Genomic DNA, 26,258 nt, shown 5'->3' on the forward strand with positions numbered 1-26,258 from the left:
TGCTGCTGTAACATTATTACAGCGGTTAAGATAATTCAACTTCCGTTCGGCAGAATGTTGTTGAAACGTTACTGACATTGATAAAAACTAATTCAAAACTTTACTTACCATGTAGTTACATAGCCGCATTTTGGACAAGCGCATTGTGCCATGCATTAAAGAAAACTAATTATTTACGGGTTTATGTATAGTCAAGGTTTTAGATTTTCTAAAAACAAAATATATGAATATGTGTCCTTGTTTTTAAGGGGATATAAGGCAATTGAAATAGACTAAAGATTTGGACAGACAATATTCTACTTTATAAAGAACCTGATTCCATGTTTAGTTGATCCATAAATGAGAAATGATTAAATAATTTTAAATCAAAGAGTCCTAAACTAAACACTGTTTTGGGTCTTAAAACAAATTAAATATTTTTTTCGGATTCTTATTACCCAAATAGCTGATACCAAAAACTGGTGGCAAAACTGATAGCTTTCTTCAAATGAAAATACGTTTAAATCACCTAAACATAACCAAAAATATTGAAATGTTGACTTATTCCGCCGCAATTCAGGAACAATTATTTTCAAACAAACAAACAATTGACATTATGCCCGTCGTGGCACAGTCAACAGACCCAGCAGTCATGAGTTCGAAGCCTGTTTCTGACAAAAGAAGTCCCATTTATTTACCTCAAAAATTATCTTGCAAAATGCCTATATCATTTATTTCCAAATTTTAAGAAATGTAAAAATGTAAGATAAAAGATATATATCTTATACGGCTTTTAAAAAAAAGAGTTTGCATGAAAACATAATTAATCTGTAAGTTATGGTGACAAACATCGTGTTAAGTTCTTTTAGACAAGTTTCGAAAAATAACTGAATGGAAAATACTTTCTAAAAAATGGTCTATATTAAGGCATTTTCAAGGAATCGAACTGACGCGGTTTAGATTGCTGTGCAATAGTTTTGAAAATCTGGCGATATATCAAGGACATAGTATGCACTGAGCTTATTCATTTCGCAAATGTTTACAAAATAACAAAACCATTCATTTCAAATCTCACGTAGTATAAGAATAACAGTTTTATGGAAGATCGGTTGACAGATAAAATTACATGTTTCAATATTCAGTAGAAGAGAAATTACCGCAGTTTTATGAGACATTGTTTGATATCGTGCGACAGCTTAAAAAAATAAAATGAAGTACTGCAGGGGACAGTTGACAAGATGATCTGTAATCGGGATACCAAAGCACCTGAATTATTGTACAAAGAAATGAATTTAAAACACAACAACACCAACAACATATTTATGGCTTGTATCTAGCTTATTAACAACATATACAAGCAGATGGAAGTACTATCGAAAAGATTAACCACTTTGTTAGTCTATTCAAAAACGTTTAGTTTTGAAAAAACACCTTATAATGAACAAGCTGAATTAAGTGCAAGTTGAAATTTAAATTTAGTGAAGGTATAACTAGTGTTAGTAATGCAAATAGTTTTATTGATTAATCAAGAACAAAAAGCAAATTCCTACACCAGTAACATAAAGGATACCGTATACCTATAAAAGCTCTTTTGTCCGTGCTTTGTTTTACATACCACATCTATGAGAGCTTTTAAACTTGGTAGTTCGTTGCTTATGTTATCATGTTAATTTTTAAACCAAAGTGTTTTTCTCGTTGGTTACTTGTGAGATAACTTTACCCTTCCACCGATGGCTTTCGTCATCTTTAATCAAGCGATGACTTATGGATTTGCTGGTAAAATCGGCAGCTCTTGGTTGGGATCATAAGATGTGACAACGAAGATGGCGTGCCTTCCATGTATGCAATTACATCAATAGTGCAATTTCTTCAATAGTGCTTGACATTGTTTTCTTTAATTGAAAGTAGATACAAGTTTGTTTCTTTGTATATTATTTTAAAACATGCTTTCTAAAGTTTAATTGAGCCGTAAGAGTTTCCAGTTCTTTCATCTAGTGACTAATTTCTTTAAGGGCACTATCAACCTAATTCTCTGTCTGCGACCAACTATGAAATATTGTCTTCTTATGCAACGCAGTCTTCTCTCAACAGCCTCTGCTTTACAAATAGATTCTCCAACCTTTATCCATTGCTTTGCTACAATAGCTTCTGTCCTTCTTTTGGTGTTTGCCCTAACCTCAAACAATCTTTCATTGCTTTTTGGATAAACATGTTCCATTCATACTCGGTTCTTCCTTCAATCCATTGTTTGGATATATTATTCGCTGAGAACTTGACAAATGCTTCAGAAGCTTTAACAGATACATTTCTAACGAGAGTAAGCACGCGTTTCAATGATAGACGAGCCTCCCAAAGGAACACGGCCCGTCCTGGAGCTTCACCATGTGGATTCCTCAAAGAATCTTCCCCACGCTTGTTAAAAAATGCGACCAAATAAGGTGGCCTTTTGAGAATTTGAAATTAGAAACACATGATTGTATGTACGCGTAAGAATATGTAGAAAAGTATTATGTATATACTATAATAAACAAGTGTGCCAAAGTACAAAGAAACAATTGTATAGCCACATCACTGACAACATGAAATAGAGTTTAAAATATGTGTCCATTTTTCATAACATGTGTTAACCGAGAAAAGAGAAGATTAAACACAAACTTCTCCGTACATAATTCCGATTCTTTGTAAAGGAAAAACAAACAGTATATTAAACCCAATAAAATTTCAAGACCTTTCATTGTGTTTTCGACATATGCGTTAACATTGTCGTTGCGAATGCATTTAAAAAGATACCACATAGCTAATAGCTTAAATGATGTTCCAAGTATTTCAAACACTAATGCGCTCCTCCAGTAAGCATCTATATCTTGACACAGAACTATTGCAGGTAAATTTGTCGTGTTTGTGGTTTGATATGGTATTTCATTTTCGCCATATCGAGAAAAATTGTTTACTTATGAAATATATTTGTGGAGCTGGTCAAAATTACACCAGCCTACTTCAAAGCCAATAACCATAATGAAATAGTCGCACAATTCCGAAAAGGTTTGCAGTCACACATGTTAAGCTTATTAACAGACCCGAATAATGTTGTCGTACTGTTATTAAGTTTATTATGGTTCTTTGCCTCATTTTCTGAATATTAATTCATTAACGCGCCTGTTGTAAATACTCTAATTGGAGATCTATCAATATATACCATTCATGATTTGGATTTCTACATTCAGTGTTCCCATTGTCATTTTAAGTCCATTAATTAGTAGTTTAAAGCTGCATTGGTTTGTAGATATTTATGCAAAAAATTGCTCTTTCCAAGACAAAAAATAAGTTGTAAAAACGGTATATCTGTGAGAGTGCAACTTTAAGATACACATCTCCATTCAAATATCTTTCATTATTGCACAATTGGAATTATCGCTCACGCAGATATTGAATTTCAAGATTAGGAAATAACTAATTCATATTTTCTGAAAATCTCAAATAATTTCTGAAACATTATATTTTTATTTTTTGATATACTTGTGACTCACTTTTAAATTTACATACGAAAAAATGTTTTTAATTCAACAGATTATTATCGGATAAACATTCATTATGCTTGTTTAGACATTCAAATACATGCATAAATGCCTCTCAACAGCAGGTGAAACATAGCACCATACGCAAATCTCGTGGAGTTGTTTCCAAACAGGTTAAAAATACGACAGTGAGGAGTAAGAAACCAGTGGGATCCCAGCAACTTACAGCGCAGGGTATAGAGAAAGTATATGGCTAAAAATAGCTCACCTCAGTCGGCTAATGGTGAGGAAAATATTGTGCGATAACATTTTGTTTACTAAGGCCACTCCTTTTTTATGTTTTGGTTTACAAGAATATTCGGGAAAATTGTCCACCGGATGGTCGAAAAAAATAAAAAAGGAAAAAAGTCACAGAACATATTCTTTAAGGGTGAAACTCAGAGAACAACATTAACATTGAAATTTTATATCATTTACTTGACATTTTAAATTTTAAAACTGCTATTAATGCATGTTTTAATACACTCAAAGTTTCAAAGTTCTAATTAAACACACATGTTAAATTTATATACTGTGCATATAAAACATCAATGAAATTAATCATAAAACATGTTTACATGTATAAACTACACTTTTTATCAAGGATACATTGAATATCAAGCAGCAAGACATTTGTTTAGCTTTAAGGCTATGCAGTATTGCTAAAGCAAAAGTGAATGCAGAACACTTACAAACTGACCAATATTAAATTGAAAAAAAGAGAAGGCGAATTTTACGCATTAAAATACACAAAAATTGCACTGTATTAAAACAATACATTACATTTTCTAAACGTTGAAAATAAAGTGAAATAATTACCAATTAAGTAAATAAGGAAGTAACATTTTAAGAAGACATTTGAGCTTTAATATTGTGAAAACAATTCCTGAAACACTAAAAACCAAACTAGACCTAGATTTGAGTCTTTTAATAACCCTTACCATGCGGGGTCCTAGTAGTGTGTAACCCGGTCCATGCGAAGTCCGGATATTTTCGGACCGGGATATTTACCATGGGATGTTCACCAAATCCATTTCAAATTCAAATCTGTACATAAAAATCATATAGCAAAATAATAAATCTAGCATGTGACTTAACTTTATATACCAATGAGAGTAAACTGACAGAGAAATCCATAATTATGTATCGGATATTTTCATCTTCTCCCAACTCCGCCACTTTGTGTATACATGCGTTCACAGGGCATCTATACTTGCTTGTTTAATTTTCTTCATTTTAAAAGTTATTCCTTGGTTACAACAACAAATATACTTTATAGTGAAATATCAAGTTCATTACAAATATTCAAAATAGTTTTCCGTGTTGTTTTTTCTAAATGTTTTGCACAGTTACAACTCCCGGCATTAGTAAATGTCAATGACACGTGTGTTCAGCGCTTTCGTTGTTTTTACTCTACTTTTAACACAAACATGAATAACCATGTAATCTAGAATAAACACAAGCTTTAAATTGACTCAATGACAAGTATTTCCAAACCATTCTGTGATTTAAAATCCATAAACACCACCGACCGAATTTGTGAAACTAGGTCACCGGTGTCAACTTAATATTTTTACTTTCGATTCCACCACTCACGCTTAGTGCACAGTTATGTGATATTTAACCATAAAATGTTATTACATATAACTTACAGATAATTGTGTCTACTAATTCGATGGCAGCCGCTGACACTTTTATTTTTTTATCTATAAACAACAATATTTTCATGACCTAAATTGGCGGGGAAAACAACAATCACGTGACAGTTATTGTTTTTGTCGGCTGTTAAATTTGCCAATGTTTATTGCTAGTGTTACTTTAACAACTCCTGCATAATTTGATAAATTATTTCATACAAAGAATGACTGCTATCGTCAATTCCGCCATTGCCAACGGCGCTGCCATAACAGTTGACTGGCTCACATGCTACCACTATAAATTGGCGAAACGGCTACGGCACAACTAACCAGTCGAGATCTACTGCATTCGTACTCTTATATGTTCGTTTTTCTTTTGTTTCGCACCAAAATCAATACGGTCGGGAAAATAAATTTGAAAAAAAAGTGAAATTCATTTTTTATTTTTTTTTGTACTTCTCGGAAAATTAGACCCGCCGGTTTTGTAAACCAATTTATATAAAAGCAGTGGCCTAATGTACAATGTTTAATTGGTAAACGATTCAACAAATTATACTCAGAGGAAATGATTGCTTTATTTAATGAAAATGATATTCTTCTATTAACGGAAACATGGCTAAACGATAGCTACAACTGTCAGGTAAAGAACATTGATTCTTACCAGGGGAACAAGCAAAATAAACATAAAGGTGCGAAACGCGATAGTACATGTTTTATGTACATTGTTAACTGAAAAATAAATTGAACTTTTTAAAACCACTGGTACATTATGGTTCAAACTAAATAAAGATTTGTTTCAATCAGATGGGGATGTGTTTCTGTGTTTATCTTACATTGGTCCAAGTGGCAGCAGTAGGGAGTTATTTCATGACGTAAATATATTTGATTTAATTAAAATGACATGCATAATATTGAAAATGATTTTGAACACTGTGTTTTCTTTATTTCTGGGGAATCAAATGGGAGGGTTAGCGACAGACCAGACTTTGTCGGGGATGAATATCTACACCGAATTGACCTATACTGCCGGATGACATTTTGACAGAGTTGTTAATGAGCATGGAAAATGTTTGTTTGCTTTTTGTAAAGCTACTGGTTTCAGAATTTTAAATGGAAGGACAGGGATTTAGGAAAATGTACATGCATTAATTAACAAGTCAGCAGTGGTATAGATTTTGTTATGTGTAGAAGTGATAATTTTAATATTTTAAAAAGTTCTATGTTAATGAACCAATTATTTTGTCAGATCATTGTGTGGTTAACTTTGTTCTACAATCTTGTTTTGATATTAATGGTGACATTACTTGTGAAGAAGACTTAGTTAACAAGTATGCATGGAAATCAGAGAAAAAAGAATTGTTTTTCAATATTTTAACTAGTAATAATGTGACACAGAAGAGTTAACCTTTTGTGAAAATACAAATTCAGCAGAAAATACTTGTGATGTTGAGAGTAGTCTCTCATTTTTATGTAATGATGGGCCGATTGTTCAGAACTTTGTTTAAGTTAACATCGTTATTAACGTCATCGTTGTTAACTTTCAAATCAATATTGCTTTTTACTTTCACAGAAGCATTTATGATATGCAGTATTCCTAACTAGAGGTGAGACAACTGTTTCAGCTGTACTTTACTTTATTTAAATATGTGAGCCCATCATAACATAGTTCACCTTCAAAAGTTAACAACAATGTTGTTAATCCCGCTGTTAACTTTAACAACGTTCTGAACAATCGGGCCATTGTTGATGATATCTGTGTACCTTTGTTAAGAGATTTTAGGTGTAAGAACCCAAACACAGAACAATTTTGTTTATGAAGAACTTGGAAGAACACCACTAAAGTCACTAAAAGAGTTGTAAGCGTATAAAGTACTGTTTAAAAAATTGCATTGTAATGATATCAAATATGTAATTAAGAGCAGTTTACAAAATATTGTATAAAGACTTCGAGAGAATGCCTAATTGTAAATTATGGGCAAAGAGTGTAAGATATATTTTACAAGCATTAGGATTTAATGAAGTTTGGTTATTTCAAACTGTTGGTGATGTTGATTTATTTATATATGAATTAAAGCAGAGACTGCAATATGTTTATGTACACAACTGGTTAGCTGAAATTAATAACTCATCCAGAGCAAACATCATATGTGCTGTTTGCAGATTTTAGGTTACAATCTTACTTGTGTGATGTCAATATTGTACAATTTCGGAAAGCTTTTACGAGGTTAAGATTTTCATCACAAAGACTAGAAATCGAGGCCGGTAGATGGCATAAACCTGAATCTATACCTGTTAATGAACGAAAATGTCAAATTTGTAATATTCTCGTTAATGAGTTTCACTTCTTGTTAGAATGTACATTATATCATGATTTAAGAAAACAATACATCAGAAAAGACACAATGTACCGAAACTTGTTGAATTTATTGCCAGTGATTGGAAAGCGACATGTAGAACATTATCGATGTATGTACATAGAGCTTTTGAATTAAGAAATACGTTTGTTTATTTTTAACATTTCTTATAAGTTTATATCTATATAGCAACCACTGTCTCCTCACTGTGATAATTTTATAGTATTATATATATTATAGTTTGTATTAATAATAATATAGTGTTATTCATTGTAACATTTTGTAACTATGAAACTGTATTTGACCACTGATCTATGAATTGTCACATATGCATAATTCTTGTACGCTCATGATCCTATGGCCGTTATGATATGTGCATTTGAAATAAACTATGAAATTTTGTATCATACAACTGAACACCTGGAAGAAGAACGTAGAGATAACGAAATTAAAACTTCTTATCATCAATGTTTATATTTTTACTTCCAATGTATTAACAACAAGTACAAAATATAAACTTAATGACATTTACTGCCTACAGTAAATACAATGCATACACTTTTTTAACTTTATTATTACGAAGATAAAACTTAAAGGTTTAAAACTAGTTCATATGGCAATTACAGTGGTTAATCATTTAGATGTTTTACTTAAAACACAATTCAATGTGCATTAGTGACCACTTTCATCAATCCAATGTATTAATACACAGCTAAGTAGCCAATGAAGTGTATTGCTGGTGTATTGAGCCAAGCAACAATGTATTCCTAGCGACTTAAGCCAATAAAGTGAACTGCTAGTGATTGTAGCCAATTCAGTGCACTGCACTGTATCTCTTTGTCTAAGCAGACAAATCATTCTTATATTTGTGTTTTTAATGGGAGAAACATACATATGCAATCTTTATTATTATTTTGACGAAATTAACGTGTTCAAAAGGGAGTAGTCCAGTTTTGATCAAAGGAAAGTAATTTCTTTTGATTTTAAAAAAGTTTTTATTAAAGTTGATAATTTCACTCTTTAGTTTACAGTAAAAATATTAAATCGAAAGAAAAATCAAATAATCAAGTGCATTTTTTTTCTCGCAAATGATGTATTCATGAAATGATTTTTAGCTCGACTATTCGAAGAATAAGGAGAGCTATCCTAGTCACCCGAGCGTCGGCGTCGGCGTAACCACTTATGTTAAAGTTTGCGTATCTACTCAAATATTTTCAAAGTCCATTGACATATGGCTATGAGACTTTGCACACTTGTTCACGATCATGCCCACAACCTGTACACAGAAGGAGGTAACTCTATGAAGCATTTTGACAAAAGTATGCTCCTTTTTCTACTTTAAACGTTAAAGTTTGCGTACCACCTCAAATATTTTAAAGTCCATTGACATCTGGCTTTGAGACTACGAAGCCCTGTTACTTTACTGTTTTATGTATGCTTGTACATGTTTTTCTAATGATACAATATGCCTTAATTTCTATTATCTTATTATTAATGTTCTTACTATTGACCATTCAACAAGCCTTTTTTATTTACATTCTTTTCATTTTGCAAGTTCCTGTTATTAACTACACTTTAACAATATCCTCCAGGATGGATATAATTTTATATCGTCAATCACTGAGATTAGTCGAGCGCGCTGTCTACTGACAGCTCATGTTTTTGAATAATATGGTCGTTTTCGGTTTGTTATAGAGGTGAGTTAACGGCGAACGGGCAAACACGTGGCGTGTATTAGTCAGTAAATGCACCGGCTTTTCGGTTAACATGCATACCCGTACACTTGATATACGGATGAAATTATTTCCACTGTTGATTCGTTTTTGAACAGCTTCTCCAAGATGATAATTATCCGTCACAAACACAAAATTCAATAATAAGAACCACATTTTGGTCAAATCTAAACTATTGAGCAATACTTATAATTCAGACGCAATTTATTGAATTTAAACTTATCATTATACCAAAAGTTCACCATTTAGGTTAGTTTACAGTATACGACATACCTATCCAGATAATTTTCTTAATCACACGAAATAGAATTTTAAACAGCTGGAAAATGTTTTCATTATTTTGGTTCTTACAGACACTTAACCAAAGTATTTTGACTCATTAGTAAATGCTCGATTTTATGATAAAACTAATAAATTTTACATTACCTCTAATTTCATCAAGTGTTTTCACGAAGAAGATGTTATGTATATTTAAATGCAATATTAGCGAAAATACACGTTTTCGGTCTCTCCGTGTGCATAGGCCCGCAGAGTTGTTTGCAACCAAAGTGCGTAATAATATTAAAAATAGTAACACTTAACAAACTCTTTCATCTCCATTCCAGGTAAAGATTCCAACAAACTGTCACCTGTGTATCACAAACAATTACTGCCTAAATTGTATACACAATAGGCAACAACAAACAGTTCGTATGTTATTTCACCGCAAACTTTAAAGTAAAAAGCAACAAAATCCAAACGAACATTACAGATATAACTGTCTACTAGATTATTTCAAATGAAATATATCATTATATATATGAAGTATATGTATGTCAGATAATACTTCAAAGGCATATATTTACATTGTTAATCGATAAAATAAACATTTCATGGTACTTATAGGGGAATGCTAGAATAAACATTATACACAATTAAGATATTCGACAATAAGTATAAGTATCAAATGTCAAACTTGAATGAATATCATAATTATAAGCCTGACCAATACAGACAACATCATATGCACCCTTACTCCCCGATAAGATCTACCACAATTAATAATATTGTTTTATTATTCCAAAAATGGTACTCATGAAGGAAACCGTGTTTAATTTAAAAAAAAACAATGAGTATAAAACACGGTATTTCTACCTTATGAGACTAAAGTAGACCACAGTAAATCTTTTAGCATTCACCAATCATTTAATATTTTTGCGCATTCTGCTATTTAATACACGGTTACAATTTTGTTATCAGTAGTTAATATTTTCCATAAAAGCATTATTTAGTAAGTAGGTTAAGGTTTATTAGTCAAATATATGTTTGTTATGCATGTGTGTGTATTTATTTTTAATAAGAGTGTCACTTTAAACAATTATCATGCTGCGATTTTTCAGTTGGTATTACAACTGAAACATCGCAGCATGATAATTGTTTGAACTGAACTGCATACTCAATTACCTCACATTTTAAATATTTGAACTTGAATGATCAGTTTTGTACATTTAAATAACATAAGCCAAAATTTAATTTGCAATAGCTTCATTTTAAACTGATTATCATATGCACGTATATTGAATTACACTACAAAAGCAGTTCTTCAAGATGATAATATAATGCCTTAGATTCTTGTACAAAATCAACTTCTGTTATTTCACTGATAAAACTCTAAACTTAACCGAAAAGTTTGAAAGAAACAGTTTTCATAGTGCATTGCAAACTTTAGTAAAAAACAACAGAATAGAAAAAAGGACATTAAGGATATGAACCGTCTACCTCATTTCAAATGAAATTGACATTAAAGTGTATCAAAAACAAATCAAGGGCATATAAATACATCGTACGGCGAGGAATTTAACATAACACAACACTCAGAGGAATAACAGTAAAAACAATACATAGATTTAAGATATGTATATAAAATGTTAGCAGATTAAAATGTCAAAATTAAATGTAAATATATCATAGTTATATGCCTGGTTAAGAACACCATTTTAAAACGATCAACTAGTTCTTATATAACAATTATAGCTGTATAAGTTGAAAGGCATATCCAGCTACCCCATATTTCAATTTCAACGAGATGAAATTAATTGACCATGGAAGTACATTCAAATCAGACGAAAACCAAAATAACATGTGCAAAGAAAATCATTTTAAAGTCTTCAGCTTGTGCACGTTTATCAAATCATTTTACACATTAAATAACAGTTGTATCCTATACGAATATTATCACCTCGGTTAATCACTTCAGCTAAACATTGTCACTTTGAAATTACTATTACTATTTGAAAATAAGGACTATATCTGTTATAAATTATCCAAGGTACGCAATAAAAAGCAAGAAAGTTGTCCATGCGTAGCAGCAATTCCGCTTCTTTCCCAGCTTATTGTTACCATCACCTGCACAACATAACAACCCTAATGCTTCGAGCTTACCCATCTGTCCAATACGTGTATATAGTTGCGCCAGATGTACGAACAATTGTAAAGCTGCACCTCTTCCTCCATGAATAACAGCTTTAAACGTGTCTCCAACGTCTTTCCACGTAGTGGTAATCGAGAAAGGAGTATGTCGAACACATATTTCTCTGTATGTAATTCCGATTATTTCTGTGGGAAAAACATACAGTATATAAAACACAATGATTACTACGAGACTTTTCATTGGGTGATCAACATGTGCTTCTTCATTGTCCCTGCGAAGGCATTCTATGAGATACACTTTAACCGACAGCTTAAATGGTGTTCCAATACTTTCAAACACCGCAGAGCTTATCCAGTACGCATCTATGTTTATACACAGAACTGCAGCTGTTGAATTTGTCGTGTTTGTGGTTTGATATAGTATTTCAATTTCGCCATTTTGAGTTGCTGTTTTCGCGTCTGCAATCTCCTTATGGAGCTGGTCAAAATTCCACCAGCTTATTCCAAAGTCAAATAACACAACAATTAGAGTCGGCAACGTTTTCAACATTATCCAGTGACACGTGTTAAGCTTGTTCACAGAGTCAGATAACGTTGTTATAATATTATTAAATTAATGATGGCTCTTTGCCTCAGTTATCTCAAACAATTTTTCAATATTCCTTATTTTGATCGTCTTTTGTACTTAAAAGAATGTCTAAAAATAGGTATTATTAACAAAATGGGTTTTTACATTTAGGAATCCCACAGACATATAAAACCCATTGATTGATAGTTAAAGATATTGAACTTAATACAAATATTGGAATAATCGCTCACGCATATGGAATTTCAAGATCAGAAAATCACCAGATGTTATTTTCTGAAAATCTATATTAAGTTCCTAAACATGATATCTTAATTTTTCGATAGACTTGTGACTCACTTTAAATTTTGCTAACATAGGACAATTTAGTTTAAACATGACAAACCCGGAAGAAATATATGATCACCTACATATTTCAAATATGTTTATTTATTTTTAACTCAACGTTATTCAAAGTGCTTTTTCAAACCTAGATATATTTAGGCTATACTAAATTGTTTTTATATTAAGCGTCAACTGTTAGTTGTTAAACATGTCTAGCTATCCTGGAAAAAACGAACCACTGAACAAATAAACGAAAGCTGATCGAGTGCCATACTATATGTACAATATATGCCAGAGTCTCATTTGTGCATTTTGGACCATTATCAATTGTTAATAGATTTCCACAGAAAAATGAGATCAAAATTTTTGTACATGTTGAACTAAGTGTGTTGATCACGGGAATCACACAGAATTTATCACTTTCTAATATTAAGTTACATAAGGGACTGTTCTGTGTATTTTTGTTGAAATTGGGTTTCTGAAGAGAAGATTTTCAAAGTCTAACAATATAAACATATGGTGATAACTAGCCACGCCACTGGCAACCAGGTATGAATTAGAATTGGGTGAAGGAATTTAATTCAAGGTCACCTCAGGAACATTTTTTGTGTGAAATTATTTGAATACGGGCCAGCGGTTTCTGAGAAGGTTTTCAAAGTCTTTCCTTTCGGTTGCCATAGCAACCAGAAATCAGCATGGAACCACTTTAATAAAGAAATCTGGAAGAGAAGCGTCCAAAGAACATTCCTGTAAGTTCAAGTTTGGTTGAAATTGTCCCTTTGGTTTAAGAGGAGAACTTGTTTGCAGGAAAGTGTTGACGACAGACGCTTGACAATCACCCTATCACAATAGCTGACAGTGAGCATTTTGTGCTCTGATGAGCTTAAAATCCAATCAATTTAATGTATTAAAATCTTATAAACATAAAAATAAGCTACACGTTAAAAACGAGCTGTCACAGTGACAGTCCGCTCGACTTTTCCGCTGCTTTTCAGTGTAAGGATTGAAAAGTTTTGGCGAAACTTACATGGATCACTGTAAAATTAGATTAGAATGATGCCTGCAAAGATTTGTGTAAAAATCAAAAACATTCAGCCTGAAATGAAATACAGACTTGATGGAAATAGCATACAATACCTTAAACGATTATGGGTTATATACAATGATATTCTTAGTCCAATAATAAAGGGCCATTATTTGCAAAATTCAGTTATCTAACTTGGTTATTCAAGTAGGTTGGGTGGTTGAGTACCATTGTATAAAGTCTCAATTCAATACATCAAGTTGTTGCTTAGATATTAACCTATGTGTGCTAACATGCAAAACTGTGACTAGAATTTCTAAGTCACATAATAGAGGGGCAAAAATTATATAATATGCAGTTATCTTACTTGATTAATTAAGTTGAATAACCAGGTTGGGAGCCTGTGTATACAGTTATAATGCAATTATGTATTCGCTGAGGTATTGACTTAAAAGAGGTTACATGCAAAACCATAACCAGAACTTCTATGTCAAATATAGAAAAAGGGCCATTATTTGAATTTAATGCAAAATAGAGTTATCTTACTTGGTTATTTAAGTAGAATATATGGTTGAGTACCATTGTATGAAATTTCAATACAATACATCGAGGAGTTGCTGAGATATTAACCTATGTTTGCTTACATGCAAAACCTTAACCAGAATTTCTTTGTCAAATAATAAAGGCCCATTATTTGCATTATATGCAAAAAAGTGTTATCTTACTTCATTAATTTATTAGGATATTTAGAAAAAAACCAAACAAATTTGCATTTTTGAAACCAGGACAAGAACTTCATGCACTATATTGATAAAAAAAAATAATTGTTTTAATGGAAATATATCAGTCAAGAAACCACTTCAGCATTTCGACACAACCTTTATTTACGTTTATATTGTAAGGCTAAAATCCAAAATCAAAATTCAAAATGTTAGAAAATCGTTGGCTCCTCATTATGTTTTAAATGTTGAATGTTTTAGTTTTTAAAAGGTTTTCCTAAAAAATAAACAGAACTTTTGAAGGAGATGTCTACCTCTATTTACACGTATAATGTGTTGAGCGTAATAAAAGAAAGAAAGAATTACTTAAAGAATCATACAGTTGAACACTCGGAAGAAGGACCTATTTTACGATTCGACATTTGGTGATAGAATTTGATACAGGGTCACCTAAGGAATGTTTCTGTTAAATAATTAGGATGTCGGGTCAGAGCTTTGACTGTAATTATTTTCAAAGGTTTTCCTTTCAGCTACCATGCATGGCAACCAGAGTTCTGCATGGAACCATTTTTATTAACGAAATCACACACGATTCCTTACTGACTAGTCTCTCCAATATGATAATATCCATCACAAACAAATTATGACATCATTTATGACAATAAGTTACGACATTTACCTTCCACCATAGATCATCACAATCATACCATACACATTTTAGAGATGATTGAGCGAGAGTTTTTTTCAATTAAAAAAGAGATATTCCTTAGTTTACATCATACAAAAGTTTATCCATTGAGCTAGTCTAGTCAACTTTAATCTGTTTACCTCGACCAAATCGAACTATTTCTCACATGACACTGCAATTTAAACAAATGTAAAATTGCATCTAAAGCTTTCCTTGTTTTGTGTTATTTTGTTTGAACAAAAGATGTTGATGTCATTGGTAAATGATGTATTTCGATTGCTAAATATTACACGGTGCTATAAACTCTTTATTTTTGCGTTTCTTCTCATTGCATCGCGAATAAACTATAAACAATTTGTCATAACCATCTGCACAGGTCTGCAAAATGATTTACAACCCGATTAAACATTCAAGTTTTGAGAACATATTTGCAGAAAACAAATCATGAATCCGTTAAAATTCTTAACATTTAACAAAATAATTCCTGCCCTTTTTAGGTGAGCATGCCAATGAAACTGCCACGTGTATATCACACACAATTACTGCCTTAACAGTATACAAGATAAGCAAAAATAATATTTTCATGTTTTTATTTCACCGCAAAATTGAAAGCAAGAAAAAACAAATTCAAAACGAACATCAGTTTTAGCACAAACAATTCCATTGCCTCAACCATTACAAACAAACTAAATGTGTTATAAAACATATCGAGGGCATAAAATTACATTATTGGTCGAATAAATAAAAAAAACATGATAGTTTACAAAAAAAGTACATAAATATAAAGTATTCCACAATCACTTAAATAATGAAATGCCAAACAGCATATATATATACATCTTTTTAAATAATACGAATATCCAGTTTTATTAACAATGGCTATTACAAACGATAATGCAAATCCAATTACCACAATTTCCAAATAGAACATGAAGAAATAAGTTCATCAGAGAAGTACAATCAAATAACGCGAACACTTGACACATCAGTTTAAACCTTTATCATATGTCATATTACTGTACAATAATGATTAATTATGTCCGCTACGTATATTTTAACCACTATGGCTCATTACTTCAGCTGAACCTTGACACTGATTAAAACTCATTTTGATTAAGTACACATAAGGACCAAATCTGTTATGAATAGTCCCAGGTATGCAAGAAAAAACAAGATAGATGTCCACGCGTAGCAACAATTCCCCGACCTACCGAGCCCATGGTTAGGATTACCTGCACAACATAACACCCCTAATGTTTCGAGTTTACATAGCTGTGACACACGCGAATATATTTGTGTCAAATGTACGAACAATTGTATAGCTGCACCGCTGCCACCATGAAGTAGAATTCTGAAAGTGTCTCCAATGTCCTTAGCAAATATGGTAATCGAGAAAGGAGCAGGACGAACACATACTTCTCTGTATATCATCCCAATTATTTCTGAAGGAAAAATGTACAGTATATAAAACCCAATTATTACACATAAACTATGCATTGGGTTATCGGTCGGGGCTTTTACATTGTCGCTGCGAAGGCATTGGATGAGATACACTATAACAGACACCTTAAATGGTATTCCAATAATTTCAAACACTACAGCGCTGATCCAATACGCATCGATATTATGACATAGAACTGCAGCAGTTGAATTTGCCGAGATTGATGTTTGAATCAGTCCTTTTTCATTTTCACCGAATTGAGTATCATTTTTCACTTTTGAAATCTCCTTGAAAAGCAGGTAAAAAGACACCCAGCTTATAATAAAGTCCAATACCATAATAACAAGAGTCACAAATGTCCAAAACGATTTGCAGCCACACATGTTACGTTTGTTCACAAACCCAGATAACGTTATTGTAATATTATAAAGTTAATGAGTGTTCTTTGCCTCAATCCTGTCAAGCAAGTTCTCAATATTCCTTATTTCACTCGTCTTTTATACATTAGATAAGGTCTATAAATAGATACTATTTACGATATGGGTTTTTACATTGAGGAATCCCACTGAACTTTAAATTTAAAATTATCGTTCATGCATATGGAATTTCAAGATCTGGTAATCATCAGCTGTCATTTTTTGAAAATCTATATTAAGTTCCAAAACATGATATCTTTATCTTTCGATACACTTGTGAATCACTTTTAAATTTGCTTACATAGAACAATTTAGTTCAAACATGACAAACCCGAAAAAATATATGTTTACTTACGTATGCCAACTACGTATTTTTATTCTTTAAATCAACGTTATTCAAAGTGATTTTTAGACCTTCAAATATATCTAGGCCATACCAAATTGTCTTTTATGTTTAATGTCAACTCTTAGTTGTAAGACCTGTCTAGTTATCCTGAAACAAAAAACGAATCACTGAAAACAAAAACGAAAAATGATCGAGTGTCATACTATATATACAATATATGACAGCGTCTCCTTAGTGCATTTTGGGCCATTATCAATTGTTGAATAGATTTCCACAGAAAAATGTGCTCAAATAAAATTTTACATGTTGTATTTAAGTGAATTGATCATGAGAATCACTTACTATGCATTATATTCTGATATCAAATTCCAAGATTTCTAGTACAACGTATTTCAATGCATGTTGTATACACTTGTGTTATGTTGTTAGAAATGTAGGTAAAGGATTTTTAAAATATTCGGCAAGATCGTTGATCATATAAACTGTGTTGTTGTTTTTATCTGAAACCTATCCGTCCGTGGACGCTAAACATAGAAACGATTTGGTATGTCTTTATCTTAAGCCGTAGATCATGATAGAACCGTAAGTTTGACATTTCTTATAACATCATACAATTGAACACTTGGAAGGACTCTAAGATAAAACAAGAGGGCCAAGATGGCCCTATATCGATCACCTCAGTAAAATGTTGTGCTATAGACTCGTTGATAATTAAATGGCAATAACAGGGATTTGGCTTCTCTGATGTAAGAAAATGTTGTATCGAGAGTGTTAACAAGGTTTTTCCATATTTGGACTCTGTGACCTTTTTTTTGACCCCAGATGACCCATATTCGAATTTGACCTAGAAATCATCAAAACAACCTTTCTGACAAATTTCCAGGATATTTGGGCTGAAAATGTTACCTCGAGAGTATTAACAAGGTATTTCCATAGTTGGGCTCTGTGACAGTTTCTGACTCTAGATGACCCATAATCGAACTTGAGCTAGAAATCATCTAAACAACCTTTCTGACAAATTTCCAGGATATTTGGGCTGAAAATTTTATCTCGAGAGTGTTGACAAGGCATTTCCATACTTGGGCTCTGTGACCTAGTTTTTGACCCCAGATGACCCATATTCGAACTTGAGCTAGAAATCATCAAAACAACCTTTCTGACATATTTCCAGGATATTTGGGCTGAAAATATTTCCTCAAGAGTGTTAACAAGGTATTTCCATATTTAGGCGCTGTGACCTAGTTTTTGACCCCAGATCGAGATGATACATATTCGAACTTGAGCTAGAAATCATTAAAACAACCTTCTTGACAAATTTCCAGGATATTTGGGCTTAAAATGTTACCTCTAGAGTGTTAATAAGGTTTTTCCATATTTGGGCGCTGTGACCTAGTTTTTTGACCCCAGATGACCCATATTCGATTTCGTCCGAGTAATTACTGGGACAAACATCCTGCACAAGTTTCGTGACAATTGAGGCAAAAATGGTACCACTAATGACTTAACAAAATAAGTATGGACGGACGACAGACGACGATGACGGACAATCATTGATCCTAAAAGCTCACCCTCAGCCTACGGATAAGATGAGCTAAAAAGTAAAAATCATCAATGTTTATATTTTATTTTCACTTCCAAAGCATTAACAACAAGTTCAAATTTTAAAAATATAACACTCAATGGCCACTACCGCCTACAATAAAAACAGTATATAAACATTATTTTCAACTCATTAACAAAGAAGAACATCATAGATTTAAAACTAGTTTCTATGGCAATTACAATGCTTAAAAGCTTAAATTTATTTGTTTTACTTAAAAAGCAATTCAATGTGAAAAAGTGACCATTTTTATCATCACTGTATATGTCAATTCAATGTATAAGCCAAATAGTGTACTGATATTGAATGTAGCCAAACAATTAAAACCTATAAAGTGAACTACTAGTGACATATGCCAATAAAGTGAACTGCTAGTAGAGTAACCCTAGCCAATTAAATGTACTGCTAGTGACATTAGCAAATAAAGTGTACTGCTAGCGACCTTTGCCAATACAGTATTTTATGTCATGCCACAATTTAGTTATAAATATGATTTTATCATGTTCATAATAATTTGTATCTCTTTGTCTAAGCAGATAAATCATACTCATGTTTTTTTGTTTGCTTTGATTCTAATTGAACGAAATTGTGATAGGCAAAACAACACAAGGAATGTATGTGGAGAACAATACAAAAATGCTGTGATAAACGATTCTCAAACAATTATATGGAATCATCAAGGATAAAAAAACCCACTAGTTGTGTCACAAATCAACATAAAAACAATCACATTGATATATTTGCTTTACTTTAGCCATAATTGTGGTAAATAACCAACATACATGAAAAAAACATCAAACAAACAAAAGGGCCAAGATAGTCCTATATCGCTCATCCGATTGGATAAAGAGTTCTAAGGTTATAGATCGGACAACGTACTTAAAGCCGCCCAATCAAATGCCTACCCGCCTGCAGGCCTCACTTGCCTTTAAGGCAGTTTTAAGATTGTGACCATTAGAAGTGTGAGGATAGCAGGTACAGTTTTTAATTATGTTCAGCATTTTATATTCATGTTCAGATGACGACTGATATTTGCAGACAACAATGACCTCAAAATCCTTAGGACTCACCCCCAACTTTAATGTCAAGTTTTAGGGCCATGGATGCAGGCATTGTCGAGATATCAAGCAAACAACCTGTTCGCATTCAAGGTCACTTTGACCTTTGACCCCTAAATCAATAGGGGTCATCTGCTGGTCAGGCCCAGCCTCTTTGTAATGTTGGATGACCATAGGTCAAGGCATTGTTGAGTTATCTCTTGAAGAAGCTTTGTCAATCTTTTCACATTCAAGGTCACTGTGACCTTAAACTGATGACTCCTTAAATCAATAGGGGTTATCTTCTGGCCAGGCCCGACCTCCAAGTCAAGTTTGAGGGTCATATGTCTATGAACTATCGAGTTTGCGTTCAATGTCACTGTGACATTGACCTTTGACCCATAAAATAAACAAGGGTCATCTACTGGTTAGGCCCAATGTCCAAGTCAAGTTGAGGGCCCTGGGTGCAGGCATGGTCGAGTTATCACTCAGACAACCTTTTAGCATTCAAGGTCAATTTGACATTGACCTTTGAACCGATGATCCCCTAAATCAATAGGGATCACCTACTGGTCAGGCCCAACCTTCATGTCAAGTTTGATGACAATAGGTCCAGAAATTGTCGAGTTATCACTCGGGCATGCTTTGGCCTACCGAAGGACAGACCGCCTGCTATGTGCAAAGCAATATAACACCTCTTTTGAATTTGACAGAGAGTCACCTTGGGAACAATATGTCAAATTATTCTAAAATCAGGCCAATAGTTTCTGAATAGAATATTTATATAAGTTTTCCATATAGATAAATTATAACGACTAGAACTCCCGGAGTCGGATGTGTCGTCTGACGAATTATTTACTGTCGACATTATAGCTGTTAGATTAGCATTTTATTCATTTATAGACAATGATGTTGCCATTTAACTTTCAAGCGTAGGTGGCATTTGAACTGAAGGTAACAACGTTAAGCCGGACAAAAATTAACAACGAAAATTAACAAAGGGCAATAACTCTAAAAATATGAAATCAAGAGTTACGGTTCTTGTGCATTGCACTTGCCCTCAATGAGATCTATCTACCTATTAAGTTTCAGGTTGATACCTCTGATAGTTTACGATATATGCCCCTATCAAAATTTAAGCTTGAACATTAACAAAGCAATAACTCTCAACATATAGGTGCAAGCGTTACGGTTCTTATGCACTGCACTTGCCCTCAATGAGATCTATTTAGCTATGAAGTTTCAAGTTAATGCCTCATATATTCTTCAAGATTTGCCTGGACAAAATTTTCAGCATGAAAATCAACAAAGTGCAATTACTCTTTAACTAAAATAGCAAGAGTTAGTGTTATTGTGCACTTTGTGCTCAGGTGAGCTTAAAACACAATCCGTTTAATGTATTAAAATCTAATAAAACATAAAAATAATCTATAAGTTAAAAAACAGATATGAGCATAATTGTTCATGATATTGTTATCTTAATTTCTCTACCTAAAAATAAAAGTCTATAGAATCAACAACAAAATGGCACATGAAAAGTAAATAAGACACATTGGCAATTGAAATTAAACACTTAGCAAACTATTAGCTGGCACTTAGGCCTTCAACAATGCAATATTTAGTTTAAAGGCCCAACACATGGAATGTTTCAAAATTTAATATTTTATTTAGTTTAAAGGTTCAACATTTAACAAGCATACTACATATAACATTTGCAACATGAGTGGGTGGAATAAGAAGTTGGGCAAGTTTTATGAAAGAAGATTTTATCACATTTTGGATAAAAAGGCATTTGAAATTATCCTATTTTTGTCAAATTGAATATGTTTTCAGTCAAATTATTCAATACTGCCCAATCAACAATAAATTGTGGCTTTTGGTGATTTCTGATATTAAGAAAAATATATTTTGCATTTTTTAAATCAGGATATGAACTTCATTCACTATATTAATAAACAAGAGGCCCAAAAGGGCCTATGCTCTACTGGCATGGCTTTTGTGGTCATATCAATCCAGAGCATGTATGTATGGGTAAAAGGCAACAGACATATGGTTTATGTTTTGTGTTTGGCTTACCTGAAAACGTAGCATGTTCAACATCTGAGCCCAGAAAGTATTGTAAGCAGATTAGTTCCATGAACTATTTTAATATGTGCCAAGTAAAAGTCATCTGACAAAAAAAAAATGCTTTCAAAAGTCAAGGGCATCCTAGGACAACATTGATCAATTTGAACAAACATTCACAATCAATTGTGCTGAGATGGATGCACGAACACACAAAAAGATTTTCAAACCTTTCCAGATTTATGTTTACCAAACCTGTGAACCCTGGGTGTGGCCAGTAATGACACCAGGTGCATAACTTAAACATTCACAACCAATTTTGTTAAGATGAATGTGCAAACTACAGAACTTAAAGCTAAAAAATGGCCTTTGGGCTTTCAACAAGAACAAGGCAGAGTAATTCACAAAATCAGCTGCAGAAGCAAAAAGCAAATTGTCTCTCAAAATCCTAGACTTGCAAATTGTCTCCCTTAACTCTAGACTTGAATTTACATGTACATATAAACTTGGCTAAAAATAGAATTCGCTCATGCAGACCTGGCTAAAAATAGAGAGCATTTCTTTAAAACTTTCATGGCCCATAATCTAGGCATTCATGGGCGGATCTGGCTGGTTTTCGAAAGGACCCGAGCTCTAATGGATATCTAGATACTGTATAAGTTTCATTGAGATACAATAAAAACTGAAGACTGTATCGTGTTCACAACAAATTGTTTACGACCAATTGTTTACACAATAGCATTTTTTTATACTATCAAGGGCCATAATCTAGGCATGCATGGGCGGATCTGGCTGGTTTTCGAAAGGAACCCAGCTCTAATGGATATCTAAATACTGTACAAGTTTCATCGAGATACAATCAAAACTGAAGACTGTATCGTGTTCACAAGCAATTGTTTACAGATGCACGAACGCACGACCGCACGGATGCACATACTACGTACACATTACCATCGCATAAGCTCTTCTGGCCTTTGGCCAGTAGAGCTAAAAATAATTGTTTTAATGGAAATATATCAGTCAAGAAACCACTGCAGCATTTCGACACAAACTATATTTACATATATATTGTAAGGCTAAAAGCCAAAAGATTTTGATAAAAATTTGTTGGCTTCTCACTATGTTGCAAATGATGAATGTTTTTCTCTTTAAAAAAGGTGTTCTTCAAAAATAAACAGAACGTTTGAAGGAGGTTTAATTTTTGGCCTTCCCCACCCACTTTAGCACTGTGGAATGTACCTTAACACTAACACATTTCATGATCAATATCTATGCAGTTATGATATTACTCTAAAATAAAATAAAACTGCTAAGAGCACTGATTAGTACATAGGCACTTGAAATAGTAAATAATAACAAATTTATAAGACAGAGTGAAACATACAGAATGTTATATTAAGCTACATTTCACAAACACAATTACAATATCAAAAATAAGCGCCAGAGATCGGACATTAATGCTCATCTGTGTTTTTTTAGGTAAAAATACATTACTCAACAACTTTCAATGCCAGAGTAATTGGCATAGCTGAACATGTGCCTTCATTTTCTCCGGCAACATGCATGTATACCAAGTTTTTTTTCAGGTTTTTTTAGTAATAACCATGGCCAAGTTTTTGCACAACGCTGCAGACCCAGACATCAAGGCAGTGGCAACATCATATTAGGAACATCAGAAACAACATTGACAACAATCACCCAATGGTTTGGTACCAAAATGATAATGGATCAAACACAAACAGTTAAATAATACATATGAAGTCAACAACTAGTATTGAACCATATGACAGAAACATTACATACATGGTGTTTTTTGCATGCCTGGTATTTTACAAAATGAAAAAATCAATGATGCACATGGTTTCATTTGCAAACCTGGTATTTTACAATATGACAAAACCAATGATTGATGAGTTGTTATTTACATACCTGGTATTACACAATATAATAAAATCAATGATTTACATTGTGTCATTTGCATACCTGGTATTTTAAAATATGACAAAATGAATTATATACATTGTGTTAAATGCAAACCATGTATTATAAGATACAATATAATCAATGAAATATGTGGTGTTTATGCATATCTGGTATTGTACAATATAACTAAATTGATCATATCATGGGTGAAAGTTGAAACAATTGAAAAAAACATGAAAAAACTTCTGGGTCCAAGGAAACTCATGAGAATTTAAGATTTCAAAGAGTGGTGAAAATTGTCTTTCCTGAGAATAAATTGACTTTGAAATTAGAATCAAGCCTGTTCTTAAGTATGACTAGATGATAATTCGTACCTTAGCTTAAAACAAATCATTGATTAACACATTAAAATAACTTAATATCCATTTCCACCCTCTGAACATCTGAATGGATTTACGCGTTTGGAAAAACGACCCCTTACACCAGAAAAAAACACTTTCACCCATTTTTCATATATATAGAGCTATTTGTATACCTGGCTTTAAAACAAATTATGGCTGAATCAATGGAATACATACATTTCATTACTGATATACCTGGCTTTAAATAATGTGTCTCAATCAATGACATATTCAGTGCCATTTGTTAACCTATATATAAATATTGCACATTTAGATATTATACACACAAGGATAGGCTAGCATATGTATATATTATTAAATAATTGAACAGCAACAAGCAGAAATACATCAAACATTTACTAAGTTAGAATCTATGTTTTGGGCATGACTTCAAATATGTTTTACCGGTATATACAAAAAATAGAGGATTATTGTTTGCTTCAGTGTAAGATCATAATATATTTCACTGAGTGAGCATTTTTTTTTTAAATGTCATGAGTGGCGTAACGACAAGTGATATAGAGGCTAATTGTTTGTGTTAGTATAAGATCATAATATATTTCACCGAGTGAGCACCAAAAGCTATATTTCACAAGTGGCATAGCCAATATTAAAATATTTAATTTTTATATTCATGAGGTGAAATATATTGTGATCTTACACTGAAACAAACATTTTTTCTTTTCATTTTATGCCTTAAAATGATTTTAAATGACAGTTTACTGTAGTTTTTCAGCAAAGCACTCCATTTTATATGCGAACAGTACATATTTTCGTTTCACAGCCCCATGACCGCTGATGTTTGATTTGGAATTGAAAGCTGGCTAAATTTTCAGCGTTTGGAACAGCGAACAGCGAAATGCCATTTTTATTTCACTGATAAATCCCTATAAACCACCAGAAAGCATATAATTAATATTTCTTTTTGGTGATCACGAGATGAAATACATTACGATCTTACACTGAAACTAACAATTATTTTATATTACAAGCCTGAAAGGGCTACCAAATGACATTTAATTGTATTTTTGCAGAAGAACGCTCCAAATTGAATGCAAGCAATGTCATTTCAGATGACATGGCTGAAATTGTGTCTAAACCTTATTCGCTGACAGTTGATTTTGAGGTGAGAGCGGCTTAAATTTCAAAACACTGAAGAATTTCAAATTGTTATTTCACTCTTTGAATTTCACTGTTTGAAATAATGAAATAAGAATTTTTATTTCACTGATTAATCTTATATATCACCGGAGAGCATGTAATAAATGTAAATATTCTAAGGCACATGACATACATGTCACAATATGAGTATTCCTCAATCTACTTTCTGTTAAAGGAAACTATGATGTTATATCAATTATTTATAATTACATCAATTTCTGCTTGTTGCCATTTAATCTTTATCAAATATGTATAACTCATATTTTATATGATGTACAACTAAAATCTTAACAAAAATTCAACAAAACTTGGACGCGCACTATACAGCCGATTGACGAATCATAAAGTATGAAAAACATAAACAATAAAACAGTGAAAACTACAGGGACAAGCCCAGTAGTCGAATATTCAAAAATAAATCCTGTTTAGAGTCACAAGGCAATGCCAAAATGACACTGACATTCTAATTTGAGATAAAATATGTGGTAAAAATGAAATTAATACTTTTTTTCACTCAGAAATCATACTTGTATTTTATCAAGTATTCTGGGTACACCTGACCAAGTTCGAAGATAACAAAAATCTTTGGATCTGTAACACTATCAACGCAAGAGTCGTACAAAGGACTCGACAGATCACGGGGGTCTTTCTGTGGGGGTCTGGTGTATGATTTATCTCCCTTTGTGTAATCTCCCACTAGTACCTTAGCAATGAACATCACCATGGTTCCCCTCTGTCTGTCTGTGTAGCAGTCAGAGTACTTGGCAGTGGTTGCGAAGTAGCTGCCTTTTCCATGAGCTGTACCTGCAAATGAATATGTGGGTTATTATCATATCATAATCACTAGTCTTAGTAACAAGAA

The 26,258-nt window shown here is 32.7% G+C and overlaps 1 protein-coding gene and 1 long non-coding RNA gene across 3 annotated transcripts in view; both read right to left on the reverse strand.

Moving 5' to 3' along the window:
- Window positions 1-15,580: 15,580 nt before the first annotated feature.
- Window positions 15,581-16,893, reverse strand: LOC128203669 (uncharacterized). Its single transcript, XR_008256004.1, has 2 exons — window positions 16,784-16,893; window positions 15,581-16,449 (listed from the first exon to the last, which is right to left on the reverse strand). It is a non-coding gene; the product is annotated as an uncharacterized LOC128203669 (long non-coding RNA).
- Window positions 16,894-18,818: 1,925 nt separating this feature from the next.
- Window positions 18,819-26,258, reverse strand: part of LOC128202653 (protein mono-ADP-ribosyltransferase PARP12-like) — a 33,837-nt gene continuing 26,397 nt past the window's right edge. For both annotated transcript variants that reach the window (XM_052903680.1, XM_052903679.1), the window contains exon 12: window positions 18,819-26,200. In XM_052903680.1, the coding sequence (XP_052759640.1) occupies window positions 25,911-26,200 (290 nt within the window). In that variant the 3' untranslated portion in view covers window positions 18,819-25,910. The remainder of the gene's footprint in view (window positions 26,201-26,258) is intronic.

Source organism: Mya arenaria, chromosome 9 (assembly GCF_026914265.1).
Source record: "Mya arenaria isolate MELC-2E11 chromosome 9, ASM2691426v1".
Classification (NCBI taxonomy): Eukaryota; Metazoa; Mollusca; class Bivalvia; order Myida; family Myidae; genus Mya; species Mya arenaria.